The sequence below is a fragment of the Haliaeetus leucocephalus genome, unplaced genomic scaffold (genome assembly GCF_000737465.1).
Source record: "Haliaeetus leucocephalus isolate CR32 unplaced genomic scaffold, Haliaeetus_leucocephalus-4.0 Scaffold741, whole genome shotgun sequence".
Classification (NCBI taxonomy): domain Eukaryota; kingdom Metazoa; phylum Chordata; class Aves; order Accipitriformes; family Accipitridae; genus Haliaeetus; species Haliaeetus leucocephalus.
The window spans coordinates 3,104,505-3,126,388 of record NW_010973177.1 but is presented as its reverse complement, the minus strand read 5'-3'; the positions used below and the strand labels follow the sequence as shown (position 1 = coordinate 3,126,388).

Below are 21,884 nucleotides of genomic sequence, written 5' to 3'. Positions count from 1 at the left end.
GCAAGCATCACCCTCAGAACTTTCTTTTTTTTAAGATACTGCCTTTTATTCTCAATTTTAAACAGCAGCAGCAGGGAGACGGACTTTACTGAGATCACCAGTGAGGCTGGTGGCAAGGTGCCACAGTCCACCGTGCTGTACCCATTAGGTACCGCTGCCTCCTGAGCCGTGGGATGGAGAGATGAAGAGAAAGGCTTTCAACACCAGACGGCAGCTCTCTGCAGCAGGCAGGGAGCATGCGGAGTGTGGTCAGGGAAGGGCTGAGAGGTACAAAGGACCTGCACCCCGTCGCTCTCACCTACCACCTATTACACACTGCGCATCTCCTTTGAGGTAGTCAGTTCATCTCTCATTTAACAGTGGTGTGGTAGAAGGCAGCCTGGGCTGAGTTCATTAATTCAGGTCAGACCCCAAAGCTGAGAATTGGAGGGTTGTGCCTAGATGTTGAAACAATGGCAGTTTTGGAAAAGCAATTAGTCTCCCCACTAAAAAAATAAAAAATTACTGCCGTGGGGCCCCATTCTGTCTGAAGGCGAAGGCCTGGGTGCTGCTGCACTCAAACTGATACGAGCGCAGGGGTGAGAGGCAACCCTCAAGGCATGTGTTGTAGCACCAGGGCAGAGGGTCTGTCCTCATCCTCATTGAGATGGTCTGCAGAGCCCTGAACAGGCTGCCCCTGAATGCTTCCATCCAACCCATGTCCCAGGGGGAAAAACCAGGGGAAAACTGCTTTCCTCTACTTTCCACCTTATGTCGCTCTGAGCAGAGCTCCCAGTTGGGGTGAAGACAGGACTGAGGACACACAATGATGGTTGGGATGCCTAATGAGAACTGTGGCCAGCAGGTTGAGGGAGGTAATTCTCCTCATATACTCCACTCTCATGAGACCCCACCTGCAGTACTGCATCCAGCTCTGGGGTCCCCAGCAGAAGAAAGACATGGACCTGCTTGAGCAGGTCCAGAGGAGGGCCACAAAAATGATCAGAGGGATGGAACACATCTCCTACGAGGAGAGGCTGAGAGAGCTGGGGTTGTTCAGCCTGGAGAAGAGAAGGCTCCGGGGGAGACCTTATTGCAGCCTTTCAGTACTTAAAGGGGGCTTATAAGAAAGATGGGGACAGACTTTTTAGTAGGGCCTGTTGCAATAGGACAAGAGATAATATTTTTAAACTGAAAGAGTGTAGACTCAGTGTAGATATAAGGAAGAAATGTTTTACAATGAAGGTGGTGAGGCACTGGCACAGGTTGCCCAGAGAGGTGGTCGATGCCCCATCCCTGGGAACATTCCAGGTCAGGCTGGACGGGGCTCGGAGCAACCTGATCGAGTTGAAGATGTCCCTGCTCATTGCAGGGGGGTTGGACTAGATGATCTTTGAAGGTCCCTTCCAACCCAAACCATCCTCTGATTCTGTGACTGAAGCCGCATCATCTCCATGCCCAGGACAAATAGAAACATGAGCAGCAGCTGTGGCTGCAGCCCCAAGACTACCCTGACCTCTGGTGTTGATAATCCTTTAACTGAAGGAACTTCTGATACATTTGACCCTGCTCACAAGTTGTCCTCTCCTACATGAAAGGTGGCCAGAGCAAGCTAGAGGCAGCAATATCACTTAATAGTGAAGAGCTCCCAGCTTCCTTCCAGGCACTCAGGCTGGAGAAATAAAAGGCATTTAAAGCAGATGACAGAGTTTTTAAAAGATGATCCGTTCCTCCTGAGGTCTTAGTGGTTTGGTATTTTTAAGCCATGCAGTATTCAACCTTCCTCAAACAACTCTAGATGGCACAGAAAACACAAGGAAGCCTGTGCCTCTTTGGGGGCACAGTGCAATACTTTTCCTAACCAAAATATTATTATTGAGCTGATGTAATATTGATCAAGGGAGAACTTAATTTTCTCCCACTCAGTTCTTCGCCCATTGCCACTGGGGTTCATGTTGGCATATGTTATTTTCATAGAGACAGAAAGTAATTATAGAAAAGCAATCATTGGGCTACATTTTTTAAATTTAGTAAAATATTAATGAATAATCTAATTTTTTCACTTTTCATGTCATTGCTACATGCACTGAGCCTATGACTCCACCACACCATGGATGAGATGCCTTCTCCACCACAGTCCAGACAGCAGACCTACCTGAAATCAGCACCACTTGAAAGCTGTGGTTGATAACTACTATCTTCAGAACAGAATTCTACGAGAATCAGAGGATGGTTTGGGTTGGAAGGGACCTTCAAAGATCATCTAGTCCAACCCCCCTGCAATGAGCAGGGACATCTTCAACTCGATCAGGTTGCTCCGAGCCCCGTCCAGCCTGACCTGGAATGTTTCCAGGGATGGGGCATCGACCACTTCTCTGGGCAACCTGTGCCAGTGCCTCACCACCTTCATTGTAAAACATTTCTTCCTTATATCTACACTGAGTCTACACTCTTTCAGTTTAAAAATATTATCTCTTGTCCTATTGCAACAGGCCCTACTAAAAAGTCTGTCCCCATCTTTCTTATAAGCCCCCTTTAAGTACTGAAAGGCTGCAATAAGGTCTCCCCGAGCCTTCTCTTCTCCAGGCTGAACAACCCCAGCTCTCTCAGCCTCTCCTCGTAGGAGAGGGGTTCTATTCCTCTGATCATTTTTGTGGCCCTCCTCCGGACAAAAGAGAACAAAGCTTTTTGGTTAAACAAAATATTGCATCTTCTTTAGGCATCGAACAACCTCTCACATATGCTTCATGCACTTATGGAAACCACCCAGGTAATATGCAGCTTTCTGCTTTTGTAAGAAATTGGTGGATTAGAAACCAACTTGAAAGACCATTTGCTAAATTTGTTGAAAATGTTTTATCACTAATCACTGGATTTGGACAACAAGTTTCTCCCCACTCTGAAAATGAAAATTTAATCTATCAGATTCAGTTAAGTAAAACAGAGAAACTATTAAACATGCAGGCAAATTTCAGTGTAAACATTGTAAAGTTGTCTTAAGACACAAACAAGCAGGCTTGTTGCTGAATTGAGGTGTGTGCATATGGTCACCATCATCATCAGACCATGAAATGCCCATCATGGGGATATTTTTTTAGAAAGAGAAATTGAAGTTCAACTCCTGTAGGTAGTCTAAATTGAAGATAGAAGGGTTTCTAGGGTAAAAAAAAAAGCTACAATTTTAAAATATTCAACATACAAAATTGACTTGGGTGAGTGTTGCACTAACCAGTCTCGATGAAGGCATAAAACCTTCATTCTTATCTTTCCCTGGGCGTGCACCACTGCTACCCATCATATGTCCTGTTGAGAAGCTATTTCAACCCAGCTCTCTCCACAAGCTTCATAAAAGGATTTCATTGCAACAAACGCCAAGGCAAAGAGAAAGAATGACTTAAAAATCCAAATAAAGCTTTTTTTTTTTTTTTACCATGTAATTGCAAATAACAAACATATCTGTGGTTTACAGAGGAGGCAATAAATTAAAGCTACAGTCACAAATCAGACCAAAAAAAGATACTTAAGTCATTCAATCCACCACCCTGGGATGGCTGTGGCCCCATGGGATGCTTCTCAGTTTTGTGAAAGACTTGGAGTCCTGAACTGAGGAAGTACAACATGAAGAGCACTCTCAGAAGTTTTTTTTTCTTATAAAATTAAGCCAGCCCTCTGGTGCTTCCTGAGCACAGCCTCTTCGGGTTTGGTTGCAGCAAAAGCAAATGGTCTTTAGCAAATAAGCTTTTTATTTTTGAACTGAGCACATCATATTAAAAAAAAAAAAAAAAGTTTGATCCTCAGCAAAATGGTTGCGTGTGTTTCTTCTGTAACTACCCAAAGATGGCTGTGACTTTTCAGTTTCTAGAAAAAGAAACTGGCACTTAACATCTTTTTAACTTTAAATTGGTGCAAAAAGATGCATTTCAACCTGTTAGGAAGCTAAGGACCCCAGCATTTTAACTTCCCCTCTGATAAAGGCTACAACAGAACGGTCCCATGAGATCTACCACCAGCAGCAGGACCTGGTCCTGGAGATAGCAGTAATTCTGCTCACCTTTGGCTACTCTCACTAGACACTGAAGAATTAAAAAAAAAAAAAAAAAAAAAGCCAATCTCCTGTATTTTTTTCATTTTCATTGAGCTATACCCCTCAAAGAATACTCAGAATGCATGGGGTGCCTATTTCCATAACTTTGGTGAGCAAAAGTATTTTAGGAGTGGTCACTAAAGAAAACAATTTGAGGAGGTTTGGGTGTTGTGGTGTTTTTCTTAAATTTTTGTTATTTTTTTATATTTTGAGTTTGGTATTTTGTATAAAATCTGTAGCCAGACACATCCCAACTCCTGGAAGTTAGCGTGGAAGAAAAAAGCCCTATAACCACATACCCATGGACTCTCCACTAGTTTCCACTGCACTTCCAGAATACATTTCCGAAAAGAGAATTTAGGGTGATTGAAAGTCATTATGTCAGAGATGAGTTTGTCTGAACAAGTATATCGTAAATACTTTCTTTCCCTCAGCTGAAGTTCAGCTGGGTGGGAGTCTATACAGACAGACACCCCTCCAAGTACAGGGTTTGGTTTCAGAGCAAGTCCATCCATTAAGACCATCAGGACTTTCGAACATGGTATAAACAAGAGAAAATGCCAAAGCTTAAGTGAATGAGCTTTTCAGCAGGTAAATCCAAGACTAGGATGATCGTGGCTGATTTAGGCTGTGCTGTAGCCATCTCCCTACACCACCGATGTGACAGCAGTACAATAGCATGAATAATTTTTCTTACTCACTCCCTACTGAACGACAGCATTCAGGGTCTATATTAAGAACATGAAAACGATTAACATTACCATTAACCTCAGCCCCACCCTAATTGCACTACATAAAAGCATACGTAACAATTACAAAGATAACATTGTGTGTCATAAATATCACACACAGGAATACAGCAGTCACAGCATTTGTTTCCTGACCCGGGAAAGCTGCTATAATTGTAGTGTATTGTGCTCATAGAGGATTTAGGTTTGGAAGTTGGTTGCCAACAGCCCTTGTTTGCTATAATTTCCCATCAGGTTCATAAAGTGCTTTGGGTTCCCAATCAACACCATGTCAACGCACTGCTCCGAGTTCTGCACCATGTGGTTCAGCAGGAATTTCACGCTCTTGATGGAAATAAATCAAGATCATCCTGGGGATATACAAGCTAGATGTGGAGTTGTCAAGCAATTAGAGCAGAATTTGCGTGTTTGGGATTTTTGATGCACATTTCACAGCTAAGGGTGCCTAAACTAAAATCATCTTTGCTCTTGGAGACCATCCATCCAAGTCAAGAGGACAGATATTCAGGAGACCATTTTGGTTTTAAGTAATTTGGCTATTACATCACACATAATTCAGAGGTTTGCCATTTTGAACCTGGACAGCCTCCAGGGACTGGTGTGAAATTACTCAGATTCACAGAAACCACCACACCCTCTTGGATGAGTGCTCTGTCCACGGCATTTTCCCCTCCTGGTGGAAACCAACCTTGCAAGCAAAATTCTCCCAAATATCCCCCCACCCCTTTCTAAATAAAGAATTTAAACTGCCCAGATTACAAACTTGAGGAGTGTAAATGATACCTCCCTTCCAGTGAGCCCCTAATGATGTAGTACTTGACAAACCCGCTGGTTTTTGAAGTCCTGTCTTTATAAAGTGGTCTTTCATCTCAATAAAGCCTTCTCCATTCCGTATTTCCAGGTAACACCAATACTAGCTTTTAGCTCTAAATGCTTTTCTACCAAGCTTAGAGAAGGTTAAAAGCAACACTTTCACTCATACTGCTACTTTCCAATTAAAATTAGCAGATGACAGTGACCCAAATAGACAGTGCTGGAAAAGGGGTTCTCCAAAATGAAAATACCAACATTTTTGATGCCCCTAATTGATACTGTAAGCTGTTAGCATCTCACTTTTTCCCTGTGGTAACCTGCCGGCTTAGGTCTCTTCTCGGTTTCATCTTCATTTTCCCTCCAGGAAGAACAATCATTTCCACATCAATCCGTCCTCCTTCCTTATGTAAGGTCTTTTATAAATGATATAGAGGATTTCCTTTTCTGGGCTATTTCCTTGAAAGTCATCAAGTCGGGCTTTTTCTCCTGCCACTGGCAGTTGTGCTCTAGCTGCGATGCTGGTTGTTTGCGGAGGACCCTGCAAGGCTCAGCCCGAGAGGAAGACCAGCCTCCCAGAAAGGTTTCAAGGGTGAAGCTGAACGCTGGCCATTCTCTAACGGCTCAGCACTTAACGATAAATACCTCCGTCATTAGTATGCTGAGCTACATTAGTTCTGCCGCTTACAGCGCTAAAGCATTAAAGTGGGGCTGAATCTTTAATTTCACAGTATGCAACGTGATGCATTAGATACTTGCGGGTCTCCAGGCATGGGGCGCTGACGGCATTTACACAGCATTTTAGATGTGTGAGGTGCTGCCGGTAAATCTGTTAATGCCTGTAAAAGAAGGAGCACATGCCTCCGAGTGAACAGAGATGAAGTCATCTGTACGTAGAATAGGGGATAATGTGGCAGAGGGTCAAAATGACAGCCCAGTATCACACGTAAGGCTTTGGTAATACCATGACCTCAGTTGAGGAGCTGGCGTCATCCTACAAGTCAAATATGGATTACGTAAGAAGCGAATTTATACTGCAGACTTTCCATCAAGCCTGGGAAGTCTTACAAGCTCTCCACTCAATTTCCCTGCTACTCAATTTTCACAGAACTTGCAACATTTGAAGACTTTGAAGTTTCTCAAACATGGCTGAAATTGCTCAGTGGTTCAAAAGGTTACTTGAGATGGAGGGGCTGATAAATGCAGACTGTATCCTGCCACTGCTCTCCTATCTTTAGGAAATTAAACTTAAGAACACAACACTTTACTCATCGTTATATGAAAACTATGAATGACATTGTCATCACTACAGTTGTACCTGTACCTATCAAATATTAGCATTTTAGCTAATTTTTGCACTAAGAACTCTTTGTCTCTGTTGAAAACAATGTTCCCCAATGAACACTAGCAATACATCAGCCCTGATGATCAGATCAGAGTAAGACCAACCAAGGCTAGGGAATAGTTCCTTGTACTCAAAGTTTAAGCAAAAAGGTGTCAGGGATAGCAAAAGGCTCCTAGATACTCAAATGAGGACTTGCAGTAGGATTCTTCAACGCATATGTAGCATTACGGCTTTAGAGGCTTTAAAGGCATTGCACAGATTAATCAAATAGAATAATGATCTCATAGTGAAGTGTTGAGCTGGAATTAAAGAGATTAATGTTTGGGTCCCAGCTCTAGAAGTTCTCACCCTTGGGGAAGTCATATCAACTCCTGCATCTCGCCTCTCCTTTCCACAAAACCTCCTTTGACTTACTGATAGTAGAACCTGAGTGAAAATGCCAGAGGGAAGGCCCATTCCAAAGACCTTTATCATTATTTTTTCCTTAATACCTGCTATGAGGCACTGTCTTGTTTTATTCATGATTCTTTGAAGAAAGATCTTCCATATTAAGTGAATAAAAACAAGTATGTGTTATCTTTTTAATAGTATCATGTGCTTCTACTGGCAAGATATGATTCTGAACAAATACTCACATGAACATACCAGAAAATGTGCAGTGCAATTTCACGTAATAAAGCATTTGACGGTACTTCCTTACAACGTGTTTGTAGACCCAAAGGTTAGGTCAGGCAAAATTCTGAACTTATTGAAGCACTTCTTGGCCTAATTTCACACAGACGCAGAAGGGCACTGCAAGAAATACTGTCCCATACAGTTCTGTTTATTTTGTGATCTCCCATTGCTAGATCCCTGAAGACTTTGGTTTTTCTAGAGTTAAAGCAAGGCTCTTCCTTTTGTTTCTGAAGCTTACATTGTAGGAAGCAAGACATTTAACCATCATGGTTGATTTCTAACTCGGTTGCTCCACACCAGCTCACCTGTAAATCCCTAAGAGTCTGACATCTGGCATTTTTAAGAGTTCCCATATCCCAATTCCTCTGTAAACCAAAGAGGACTTCTTGGAATGTGGCTTTTTCTGAAGGCTCTTTGGAAAAGTTCATTAAATTCAAAGTCAGGCTAGCAACCTCACCATTGACCAAAACACAAAATGCAGGCCAGATTGTGGTGAGGATGAAAAGAAAGGGGAAAGTACATGGGTTGAAGAACAACAACAAAGTTCAGTCACATGTCAAAATGCTTTTTTTGTTGCTTTTTAATCTAAAATCAAAACTTATACTGAATCCAAATTTGTGCTGTGCAGTTTAACGAGCAAGGGTAGACTTCCTTCACCATGAAAGGATACATATAGCACACAGACAAGTGACATAAAGAAGAATTTGCAATGCAAAGATAATTGTGTTTCAGTGGTGACATCTGTGTCATCCATAACCCAAAAGCCGTCATCATATGACACCAGCAATAGGTGACAGTCAGAACTGAGACACTAATGACCACAGCAACCAAACCTTTCTCCCCACACTCAGCCTCAAATTGCACTGGGAGGTCTCAGAAATCCCACAAGATTTCAACCAATCTCCAATTGCCTTGAAAGCATAATTAACTTCAATTGTCTTTTGATTTTATCTCCATTTCCTCAGGTTCTAGGCTATTTGGGAAAGCACTCCATGTACATACACGTGGGTATGCACACTGGTGCGTGCACATACTTGTCTGGAGTTACCAACTTCCCCATGTATCTGCTTTTCTCGGGGCCTCCTCGGAGAACAAAACTTAGGGAGGAAGCCTAACCTTTGGGAAATTCTCCTTCTTATCCTGTACAGTCACCAGTAAAAAGATTTCTGCTCCCATCACACGTTGCTGATACAGATGAGCTCAAACCAAGGGAGCATTCAAGCTCAGCTTGGCTCTGCTAGGCTCAGCTCTCCCGCTTCCCCCAGTGTTTTCTGACAAATTGCTCTCACAGGGATTTCAAAAAAAGATGCTGACCTGGCCCTTGCAGTAAGGAAGAGATTTTCTTCCCTTCTCCACATAAATTTTAAAGTTTCCTGAAAAACAGAAGGACAGGATTTGGAGAAAGCGATGGAGAATGTATACAGAAAAAAGACCGAGGAAAGTCTGACCTGGGCTAAAGACTAATTGACACTCCAGGCTACATCCACAGCTCCGTCCATTTTCCATTTATTCTTCTGAAGTTCCCTGGCAGCAGTTGGGGCACCAGAAACCAAATCTCCAAACGTTGCTGCTGTCTGCGTGATGCTACGCCCCAAGATGTAAGCACATAACTCACCTTCCAGGAACTGTAGCAAGCAAGTTCCCCCTCCACCCTCTGTATCTTGCCATATGTTGTGAGCCTCTAAATCTCTACGTCACTGGGAACTGAGAATATTTTGGCGGAATTTAAAGACAAATAATAATGATCAGTGTTGCTTCCACTGCAGCAGTGCTTATAGATTCCTACTGAAGAAATCAGTGCTGGATCTAGTCAGAGATTATATACCTATTCGTTCATCTCCCCTTCTGCCAAAAATGAGATTTACCAGAAAAAAAAAAGTTTTTAGTCAATCAAGGGTCTCAGTGAGTCACAGGCAGGTGATCTACACTACCATTCTCTCTTATGGGCCAAGAGGTAATGCAAGCAGCAAGACTGCATGTCAGCGAGAGCAAACATGGAAGAAAGATGTCAGCTTTAAGAAAAATTTATGACCCTGCAGGGTAGGTTCAGTACTAGTTTGATTCAGAAAAATAGACTGAGTGTAGCCAACGGGTTGGAGAATTCCATCCAAAAAAATAGAGGGTTGTTTCACTCTCAAAAAGCTTTCCTATTCAGTAGAAAATTCAGCTTGCTACAAAGTCAGATGGAAGTTTCTGAGCCAGACCAGGCAGGGGTTCACCTATACACCCAAACGAGAAAGGCCAAGAACAAGGCATCCAAACACGCAGCCCTGCCAAAACCTCAGTGGTTTTATCATCTAGAGTTCAAATCAAGACCTCCCGTCCTGCTGTTCGCACTGCACACGGAAGAGTTTCCAAGAAACGTCTCTTGGCAGAAATCCCCAAAACGCAGCTTCCGACCTGCTGCTAGGATTGCAGCCGCTGTGCGCAGCAGCGGCTTCTCTGCAGATTTTGAAAGCTGAATTTCCTACGAAGCCGCCCCCATGCCACATCCCTTACTGCTAGCATAGCACTGAAACAGCACAGTGTTTCCAAACAATGCCCTCGATTCCTCTAAACACAACTGTTTACACAAGCCTAAGGCTTGCCTATGGCAAGCCTGGTGCCCTAAGGCTCAGGGAGAAGATGAGCCCGCCCTTGTTCTCATTGCAAGTTTTGCATGTCGTCGGGGACATTTACCCCCTACCCTTCCTGTAAACCTGCTGGGACAATGAAAATAATTATGGTGGAAAAACCTGAGCTAACTCAACTGTAGCTTGGTGAAACTGTCCTATCCAGTAGGGTAAGCTGGAACAGACACTGAAGCCCTGGAAGATCAGGTAATAACAAGCCAGTGCAATCATCCCTGGCTAGGAAAGGTCAGGTTGGATGGGGCTCTGAGCAACCTGGTCTAGATGTCCCTGCTCATTGCAGGGGGGTTGGACTAGATGACTTTTAAAGGTCCCTTCCAACCCAAATATTCGATGATTCCTACTTGTGCTCTTTGAGAGACGTGGCAAGTGTTTGCTAGTGGGTCTGCTTCTACCTCCCACCCTCCATCCCCTCCTCCAGTAACATAGTGTTTTCCGTTCAGGCAGTTTTGATTTGAGACCACTGCCACCTCTACTCAGAGGTGCCACCAGACCTGGGAGCACTACGATGTCTGGGATCCCAAGGTTTCCAATTACACATATAGAACCTTTTAGGATGTAATCAAGGTTTCAGATCTAAACTTCGAAGTCTTCTTACCTGTGTTCTGCAAATGCAAGCTCCCTGGCTTGCCAGCATTATACCCTGTGCTAAGTCTGAGCTAGGATAAAGGAGTGATAGTGCTGAAATGGCTGACAAAAAGAGGACAGTAACTTGTGACAAGTGAATGTGACCAGTGAAAACAAAGCCCAGAAATCTAGCAATACAGGGGAGTGGACAGCTTTGTATAGACTTCATGCATTAGTTTTCTCCCACATAATCAAATCTGAATGCTTTGGACCTGTGACATGAATCAATAAGTGATATATAACGAAACACTTTAAAAAGGAACCCATAAAAGCATAAAAGGTTGCTCAAGCCCTTCCGGCTGATATCGGCTATTTCATAACCCCATTTTTAGAGAGAAAATCTACTCATCCCAAAACCTCTTTCCAGTTGCCCACAAGAGTCAAGAGGCTCACAGCACAGTATGACGTACAACTCTGGCACCCCAACGTCCAGCTCTGCATCTTGCCTAGCAGCCCACACTACCTGAAACAGCAGAGCAAGTCCGTCACCTTAGCTGTGGACCTTGCTGTCTTGTTCCGAAAGGATTTTGCTGCGGAAGGGAAGTGTTGTTGGACTATTTCACTCCAGCTGACAGAGTCACATCCACATCTGGCTTCATCATGCAAGACAAACCACTCTCATGCAAGCAATTTTGTTGAGACCATTTACGCTGGCCAGTCAAATCAGACAGCACTGGCCACAGCAAAGCATCAGCCCATGGCCACTCCTCTTCAGGCGAGTTCAGGCACGTCCTGCTGACCCAAGTGGCTTTAGGATTCCAGCTGGCGACTGAATTGCCAGCTTCCAACCCCAAACAGCTAAGAAGCCTTGATAGCCACATCCAGACCACGGGCTTTTTTGAGAAAGCTACTGCCTGAGTGCAGGTAGCATCTTTGTCCTATGTATTCACTGGATTACGATAGAACCTGCATTATTTTAGCAGATATTTGAACATATTCATCAGTCTCTTGCTTCTCTAAAAAGGCTTTTCTTATACAAGCAAAAAATGAATAACAAACGGAGTTTAGGCTATTAATGTTTATGATGTGCATCATAGGCAAATTTCTTACGTGTCTCTTACTTTAGTCTCATTGAACTTAATCCTTTTCTGGGACCAGCTATGGAGAAAGCATGCACCAAAGACAAAGCCCTTCTAGAACAGCTGGCCACTTCTCAGTAAATTAGTGGAATTAATTCAGCTATTGACCTCAATAGGAGTTTTCCCCAAATCAAAAAGCGAGCCAAGCAGACTAACAAATACACGTAGCAAAACACAACATGAAATTCAGTTAAGTATGTACATACACACCCACTAACAGACCTGAAACACACTGCTAAGTATCACACAGATTCAAAGGGAAGTATTTAGTCATCCATAAAAGTTATGATTGACTTCAATTTGGCACAGAGGTATCGCATCAGGTTTGCAAAGAGTTCAAAGAATTTTTATGTGAAACCATAAATTGGTCAAGCTTGTGAAGCATGCACTGTCAGCAGGACCTATGTGCAAGCTTTAAAGAAATATCAAACCACATATACAAACTTCATCTCCAGACAGGGTGAATCTGTGAAAGCCACAGCAACAAGAAATGCTTTAAAAAACAGATCTCATTTATAAAAATCACCAGGTTTCACACACACATCTCAATTTGCCACTCTAGCAATACCATCTGAGCATCAAATTCATTTTGGCTGGAATGAGTCCTTTGAAATACCAAACAAGAAATCTTACAGTAAGATTTTTTTTTTTTTTTTTAAAAGCATTCCTCAATCTTTTCCCCAAGTCAGACCATGGGAAGAACTGTGACCAGAACAACTGCCCACAAACTCCCTGCTGGATGTTGTTTTCACTAACGTCCTGAGTAATGATCCTTCTTACTCCATGACCTTCCTTTCCTCAAAAAGTCTCTGGGTTTTTTCTTTCCCCCTCCTTAAGAAATCACTCATGCCAGAATTATGTGACCATCTGTGCCAAGGTAACAGCAGAGGTCAATATATTTCAGTCAAATACTGGTTTGTATAACCACAAAAAAAAGCCTTAAGAAAAGCCCTCTTCAAAATAGTGCAAACATTGATACCCAAACTCTGCATGCCTCACAACACAAACTGAAAGTTTCAAAAATGAAAGATTCTTTCAAGTAAATAAAGAGAAATACTGCATTCATGAAAGTTTGCATCAAAACAAAGGCAACCCTCCAGTCTAAGAAGACCACACTCATTAAGATCAAAGAGGAGAATGATGGAGCGCAGGTTTCACCATGTAAATGCTGCAAGACTGAGATGCGAATCCATGAGAAAGCCGTACAAGCAGCACCTCCAAAGGCTGCTGTTTTCTTGCGCAGGCTACAGCAGTGCTAGCTTCATAGCCCAAACATCTCATTAATGTTTCTACTATACCTTAAAAGGGACGGTCATTCAACTTTTCACCTCCCCAATGTGATGGTCAAAGCTTTTCCGATTAATATCAAATCGGGACGATGATGGGTAGTACACAATCAATCCTTATTAAGGCTGATGATTATTCTCAATGCGTCCTGTAAGAGAGAAACACCCAGTTAATAGCTTGTGCCAAGACGAGCGAATCATTTCACATGGATCAGCCATATTAAGCAAACAGCCTTTTTACTGCCCCAACTGCTTGAGTTTTATTGTGGATGACCGGGACTGTCTCATATAACTGAGATTGTCCCAGCCACTAACGTAGTCTCCATATAAAATAAGTTCCTCAAAGTATTAAAACACAGCTGGAGGTACACCAGTCTGCAGAAGGCATGGAGATGGTCGAGAAGAAGACTGAAGACCATAGCTCAGGCCATTTAGAGAGCAACCCGAGGCTATGTAGTCTGATAATACACCAGGAGCCTAATGAACAACAACAACAACAACAACAACAAATTAGTCTTAAACTGTTCTGTTTTACAGAGGACTACAAGGAACATACATCACTTGGCCTGAAGCTGGAAAGATCTCCATTTGCACCAGATTTTACATCCAAATCTAGAACGCTGCCTTAAAAACTACCTTATTTTCTCTTTTCTAGAGAAGGCAAGGTTTGTGGGCAGGAGCGGGGCATTTGTTAGGCCAGCCAGCATCAGTGGAAAAAGGGGACAGACCTTTCAACTGCACAAACTCTTCTGGAGGCTTGACACAGGGGATGGTGATTTCAAAGCTACATTCTGCTCACGAAAATGGCTCTGAGCTGGAATTAGGCATGTATCAGTTAGACCACCTACAGGAGCAGATAGGTGGCTCTCCTGGAATTGTGGGTATGTTAGTAAGGAGGAGAGGAAAACAATAACTATTTCATCAAGTTGGGGGAGAGACAAGTGAATTATTCCCTTGACAACCAGCTTAATGGGACCTGGTTATTTTCTCAATTACTCAGTTATATATATTCAGTTTCTCAGTTACTTTCTGCAGGGCTCCTTCCAGTTTTAGATTTCATTTTCAACCAAAGCTCGTCACACTTTCCACATGCCACACAACACATAAACAGGCAAGATGCATTTTTATAAGGTAAGGCAAGTGTCAAATAGCTAAAACCACCTATGATATTATAACGTCTTGGCAAAATACAATGTCCTCCTCAACTGTAGCAAGTGAAAAGCTGATGCTCTTTGTTATAACGCTTATTTAGAGCATTAAAGCCCTATCACATAGAGAGTAAGCTGCTGTGGACGGCACCCAAACCACCCACCAGCACCCAGGCAGCAAAGCCGGCGGCAGAACTGATGCCCAAGAGCTCCAACAGCAGCTCCCAGGTTTGCCCCTCAGCATCTTGGTGTAGCTGATGGAGACTGGCAGGCCGCAGATCACCAGTGAAAGAACGAACATCCCCACTCCAACACAGAGTATTGCAGTGAGAGCTTTTATATTTGCATTTGATGAACGGGATGATAAATTTATTTAAGTTGTTGTAGAAAGGAGATATATTCCGCAGACACAGGGAAGAAGCAGCAGAGCATTTTCTCCCTTGTGGTGCAGCAATGCTCCCTGGACGCCCACTTCACTGCTTTGCATTCCCCATCAAATAACCCAGGCTTGCTCATGGCAATGTGGATTCCTGATCCGGCTTTGTAGCAAAACAGGCTCCCTCTAATTATCCCTTAGCCTGATGACATCTAAATGGTGGAACAGGAATATGTCAGAGACTCAAAATGAGAGAGTGTGAAAACAAGACGGTCTCCTTTCTCCATTCACACCGCAGGTCCCAAGCGCACGAGGACACGCTCCCGCCTGAGTCATTCCCAGCAACGCTTTGCAGCCCAGCAGCAACCACAGATATTTCCCACGCAAGTGATTTTTTTAAAAAAATTATTTAAAATGAGAGGATAGCAGGAGTAACTTTGGGACTGCAAGGAGCAATGCTGTGATTAGAAGGATCAGTCATGTCTATAGAGTCTTATTAGAAGTAATTTATATGCAAGTAAAACAAATATCCCCCACTTTTCTACGAAAATGCCAAATTCCATACTGATTTACAAGCTTTACAATCTCATTGACTTCAGAGGGATTGCCTCCGGTGTGAATCACCAGGCTGTGGCCTCCCAGCAATATAGAGTAATCCCTTCATATTCCTCCTTTCAAAAACCCTATCATCCGACCAGGTGCTGCAGCTAAGACCCCACGAGCCAAGTCGCAGCCCTGCGGCGGTGCTTCTCCTCTCCCTATTAAAGCTTGGGGAGGGGGTGAAAGGGAAATAAAAGTCTGATGATGGAAACGCCGACAAGCAAAAAACACGGCCTTGGCGAGCCCAGCGTGCGTGACTGAGCATGGGGGTGGCCGGGGGGTTATTTGGGGCAGTGTGGGGGGAGAGGTATGAACCCTCCTTCAACCTAATTAAATCCAGATCCAAAGCCATCCTGATCCCAGAGCATTAAGTATTTTTGTTAGGAAGGGCAGGGATAAATTAACTCCTAACTCAGGCCCTAATCTTTTTTCATTGTTGTTTAAATTCTCCCACTTCCTAAGATTTCAGCATTTCCTCGTGATAAAGAGGAGCTCCAGACTGCCAGCTCATCTGCCCCTTCTCTCCAAGGCACGTGGGCAGATACTTCCCCCAACCAGGCTCTTAAAATTACACGATCATTTACAAACATCAGTGCAAAAGGCAACTGCTGACCCCACTCTCCATTTTAATCACAGCTGTTATTTACAGTGTTAGCAACGCACTGGGACAGAGGCTAATAAATGTTTAATGGCCCAGTAAACACCAAGGGCTTTATCTACAGCCCATTTCAAAGCCTGATCAAATATAATAATCCTTTGCATGTCTGTCTGCCACTTCCCTGGCCTCCTGCGGGACGGGAGGAGATGTACATGGCTGCTCTATATTCAAACAAGAAAGGGGGGGTTAGCTATAGGCACACGGATGTTTTCCCTGCTTTCATCTCTATTTCTTGCTCTCAGAAGGGCAGGACTATGCACCAACCCGTCGGACCTCAACTTCCATATAATATAGAAACGCAGGTGACATCTGCCTCTAGGATTCAATAAAGCAGTTATCAATAACAGGAATATTACACACAGGAAGCAGAGAATATGTGGAAGAAGTTGAGAGAATTATCATTTACTTACAGACTGGGGTACAGAGGAAAAAATACCTGCACGCCTCATGAAGCGCTGTAGGAGACTATGAGACCAGAAATGCTGAAACTTTTTAGAAGGAAGCTTTATTAAAAAAATTATGGCAACAGGATCAATACTCAAGCAGTTTATATATTGCACAACTTGCACAATGTACAGGATTGCCAAGTAGCTGAATTCTTCACCTGCATCTACCCAGGCAAGTGCTGGCTTCTGCCAGACCAAGCGATTCAGCACACGGGGGAGAAAAACAATTTTTCAGGCACATAAACCACTTCCTCAGATCTGAAATGGAAGATGTATTTTCCCCCCCCAATTATAGCTGTGGATCCATTACTCAATATTCCCTCCCCATGCAAGTCTTACTTACCTTCTAGACCCTCATATCTCCAATGTGATATTTTAAATGAGTCATTTTGACACATTAAAGCTAAGCAGTTACATTTTTATTACATTACACATGGCTGTAACAAGCTTCCCTAAAGACCTGATGTTAAAATCACAGTCCAATTACAGTTTGGTAAACTCACATGAACAAGAGATAAACACACCAGAAAAAGCCACAAGGACTTCACAGGTGAGACCTCACCCATGACACAGGGTTGCCCCGTGGCACCATCTACCTATTCAACACACGGGCTCCAGGAACCATACCTGTTCCATAGTCTTCTGGACTATATTCAAGGTTTGATTTTTTTCAGCCTCCAAAGTAGCCCTAAACCCAGGTCATGATACCAGCGAGGGCTTCTGATATAGCCAAGGCCAACTGACTTCACCAGTGCCACCACCTCTTGGCTCACATGATGGGAGAGACCGGCCTCTCAGTTCGATCTGGTCAAACTGGAGGGTCCTCCAACTCTGATCCATGCAGAAGGTGAGGGATCATGGCAGGATTATGAAAATGGAGGCTCGAGGCCAAAATAAAGGAGCCTGGAAGCAGGGCTGTCGTCAGGGCGTAGCTCACCCATGCTGCTGTGCACTGGCCCCTTCCCTCCCCTCCATGGGACGTTTTTATTTAGCATGGCCAGCAGACTCTTGCAGAGGATGTTTTAAAACTCGCAGAGCTGCCAAAAATGTCAAATTAGAGCACAGCAAGAGCTCATAATAAATCCACCCAAGTGAACCGCAGCACTGCTCAGCTGCCTTTTTGGGTGAAACCAAAAATCATGAAAGCAAAGATCTACCGGCAATTACACCCAAAATGCTTCCTGTCTTTGCACGAATCTTTGTTTACTTTGGGTTTTAGTGGTAGATGGGAGCACAGACTACAATTTGTGGGAGATAGGTTATTGCTGCTAATGCAAAGAGCTTTTTTCTTCCACCCTTAACAGATAAAGCAAGCACTAAAAATGCCACTCTGAAACAGCTTGGTCCTGCAGTCACAGATGGTAGCAAAAATTAGCATTATTTATTTGTGGCTTTAGTCACTTTTAAAAAGAAAAATAGATAAAGGAAGAAATGCACCTGAATTAGGACTCCCTCCCCTTTCTTTTGCAACTAATACTTCAAAATGCAGCAGGGGAAGAGCATTTCGCAGAGTTCTAGGAAACCACTGTTTGAAAAAAATAATACATTTACCCAAGAAGGAGAATGAAAACAAGCAGAACAATAAGAGTCACGGAAGTTTCCTCCGAGGAGACATCTGGGAAGGTGAAAGGAGGAAGCAAGTGAAAGAAAACACACAGCATAAAGATACAAATTAATCCAAACAGCAAGAGAAGAGTTATTAAGCCATTTTACATTTATATAGCACTGCATACAACAAACAAGATGTGGTCATATAGTGCTATATGATTCAAAATCTAGCTGCATTTATATACACAGCCATACTCCTACAGAGGGCTCAGCCCACCCCTGTATCTTCTGAGGACCTCGACCTCCCTGTCTCAGAATCCTAGAGTGACTGAGGTTGGAAGGGACCTCTGGAAGTCATGTGGTCCAACCTCTCTACTCCAGCAGGGCCACCTGGAGCTGGTTGCCCAGGACCATGGCCAACAGGTTTTTAATATCTCCAAGGATGGAGACTCCACAACCTGCCTGGACAACCTGTGCCAGTGCTTGGTCACCCTCACACTCAAAATCTATTTCCTGAGGTTCAGAGGGACCCTCCTGTGTTTCAGTGTGTGCCCATTGCCCCTTGTCTCATCACTGGGCACCACTGGGAAGAGCGTGGCTCCGTCCTCTTTGCATCTTCCCTTTAGGTATTTATAGACATTGATGAGACCCCCCTGAGCCTTCTCTTCTCCAGGCTGAACAGTCCCAGCTCTCTCAGCCTTTCCTCCCAGCAGAGATGCTCCAGTCCCTTCGCTGGAGTCTCTCCAGTATGTCCACATCTCTTTTGTACTGGGGAGTGCAGTGCTGGACACAGTGCTCCAGGTGTGGCCTCACCAGTGCTGCGTAGAGCACAAGGATCACCTCCATCGACCTGCTGGCAATATTTTGTCTAATGCAGCCCAGGACACCACTGGCCGCCTTTGTGGCAAGGGCACGTTTCTGGCTCACGTTCAGTTTGGTGTCCACCAGGACCCCCAGGGCCCTTCTTGCCAAGCTGTTTTCCAGCCGGGTGGCCCCCAGCACATACTGGTGCCTGGGGTTGTTCCTCCCCAGGGGCAGGACTTTGCACTTCTCCCTGTTGAACTTCATGAGGTTCCCGTTGGCCCATTTCTCCAGCCTGGTGAGGTCCCTCTGGATGGCAGCACGACCCTCTGGAGTATCAGCCACTCTTCTAAGTCGGACACCAGTTTGGCGTCATCAGCAAATTTGCTGAGGGTGCACTCTGTCCCATCATCCAGATCATTAATGAAGATGTTAAACAGGACTGGACCCAGTATTTACCCCTGGGATACACTGCTAGTTACTGGCCTCCCAGCAGACTTCGTGCCACTGGTCACCACCCTGTGGGCCCAATCATTCAGCCACTTTTCAACCCACCTCACTGTCTGCTCATCCAGTCCATGTATCAACAGCTTCTCTACAAGGATCTTATGGGAGACAGAGTGTAAGGCCCTACTGAAGTCCAGGTAGACAATATCCACTGCTCTCCTCTCATCTACCAGGCCAGTCACTTCATCACAGAAGTTTCTCAAGTTGGTCAAGCAGTACTTCCCCTTGGTGAACCCATGCTGACTATTCCTGATTATTTTCCTATCCATCAAGTGCCTGGAAATGGTTTCCAGGATGAGCTGCTCCATCTCCTACCTGTACTTACAGTTTGGGCTCAAAAAAGCTGGAGAATCTCACATTTATCTACTCAGTCTTCTTGAGGGATACTGCTTGATTATTGCAGTGATAGAAATTGCAGGGAAACAGCACACACAAGAAAGAAAAATACTTGTAGGTCACTACAAAATCTGATATCATACAGGCAAGCTCATCACCAAAGAGTTTAGTTTAGATGAACAACAAGTAAAAAAGGCACAGAGAGCATCAGCTATATTGATGATAAATATATATCATTTTCTCCAGTAGCGAAGCCTATCCTCACTGCAAGAAATTGCCATTTACTTCCAACACAAATGGATTACTCATGGACAGAGAAGCTGGAGGCAGAATTAACTCTTGGAGCCTAGCATGTCCCAGGAGATCAGATCAAACTCAGTCTGCTCCTTTCCTCCACTGCACACAGACCAGGAACCCAATGGCCTCTTTGACTGATTCCACCAGCACAATTATTTTAGTTTTTAGCTTCTTGATTTTGGCAGAGATTCTCTTAGAAGCCCAATCAAGAACAAATTAAATGCAAGAATTAAGTGAAATCAGGCGCCAAGAAGGTTTGGTGCCTGTCCCTCTTACCTTAAGTGGGATAGAAGATTAAGTGCTTAGTATACAGGCTCCTGAGAAAGCCTACAAAGAGAGGCACCTTCAGAAGAGATCCAAAAAGCCTTTTTCTTAATAGAAACCACCTAGGATTTGCCAATAAGAAAAGCTAAATCCTGGAAGACCAGCAAGGTGGAGCCCTGGCTTCAGCTCCCACTTGGGCTCAGCATTTCAAATCCACTTCCCACATAGCAGGGAGAGCAGCCTAGTCAGCCCACGGTCTTTTCTGTCCTTCCCTGATGATGCTACGATGGTTAAGCAGCCAAATATGCAAGTCACTACACCAGAAAGCACACAGCATAGTGATTAATGGACTTACCTAGGAGGGAAGTTCTGGCCACGGTCCTCTTTCTCAGGACTTCTTATGTGTTTTACGTTAGACATTCATTGGACTTGAGAAATCACACGCACTCACACTGCACACACTGCTGAGAAGAGGGAGCAGGACACAGTTCTTTCCCTTTTATGTTCCAGCAATAAATCACGTGCTCCTCTGCACGGGTGCTCAGGTTTGAGTGGGAAAGAGGGACGCAGCACTTGTGCATCAAACAGCCAGACAGTGCTGCAGGTTTCTCACCAACGATCAAAGGAATGGGAACTTAACACCTAGACCAGAAGCATCTCAAGGAGCTTCCAAGTGTTGGCTGCCCAAAGAGCCCAGGTTCCTGGGATCACAGTTACGATTTTTTTTTTTTTTTTTTTTAAGAACAAGTCTTCAAAAATTGTCTCTTACTCAAAGGCTAACAGCTATACGACAGTCACATTCAGATTCAAAGTTTTCTACTCATTCATGAGTTCAAAAGTAAGGCTAAGCAGATGCACCATTAAGTCCAGTTTCCTCATTTTTGAGAGCAAGTATAATTATCCCCAACTTCACAGACGCAAGTCACTCCTAGAGAAGTGACTTGTCACACAGTGAGATGACAGAGGCAGCAACAAAAGCCCACTCACCCTACCACTGGTCTCATGCCTTGCAAAATAATTGCCTTCCCACCCAGAACTAAAGGTTACAATTACAGTGAGAATGAGCCAAGCCGGAAAGACGTATTTAAAAAAAAGGAAAAAAATGGAAAAAAGTTTTAATGAAAACATGCAGGCGATTCTAAGACAGAAGAGAGGCCCATTTTGCATTGCACCTTGTTTGCTCGTGCTTCGTCTCAGTTGCCAAGCACAAATTAAATACTTTAGTTAAAACTTTGCTCATCTGGTACCTTTAATACTTAGTCATTAGAAACTGAACATCTGTTTTGCTTTGAGGCTTTCAGCAGTGACTCAATGTTATCTACAGTGTTGGACCGCTGAAGATTAGTATTCCTGAGGGTTTTTTTCCCCCTCCCCTAGCAACAGGGCTGCTTGCTTTCAGGAGGAGGAATCAGCCTACAAAATTGTGTTACAAAATCATTAAAGTTTGACACAAGTTGAGGAGGAAGCACAGGACCCAGAGAGATTTCATCCTCAGCTGGAAACAAACTGGCTGAGATCTCTACCAGCACATACCTGTGCCCCATAGCTCTCTAGGATCGATACGCCATTGCAGGGTGATGCATGGCTTTCAGGATCCGGAGCAGCAGCAATCTCCTGTTGTGTTTACAGTAAGCATGAT

The 21,884-nt window shown here is 43.9% G+C and overlaps 1 protein-coding gene across 2 annotated transcripts in view; it reads right to left on the bottom strand.

The window, feature by feature from the left end:
* Positions 1–21,831, bottom strand: part of PTPRA (protein tyrosine phosphatase, receptor type, A) — a 110,098-nt gene extending 88,267 nt beyond the window's left edge. For both annotated transcript variants that reach the window (XM_010580761.1, XM_010580760.1), the window contains exons 1-2: positions 21,779–21,831; positions 13,277–13,413 (exon numbers count right to left, since the gene is read on the bottom strand). Coding sequence is in view for 1 of the 2 variants with exons in the window: in XM_010580760.1 (XP_010579062.1) it covers positions 13,277–13,294 (18 nt within the window). In the remaining variant the exon portion in view is untranslated. The remainder of the gene's footprint in view (positions 1–13,276; positions 13,414–21,778) is intronic.
* Positions 21,832–21,884: the final 53 nt, after the last annotated feature.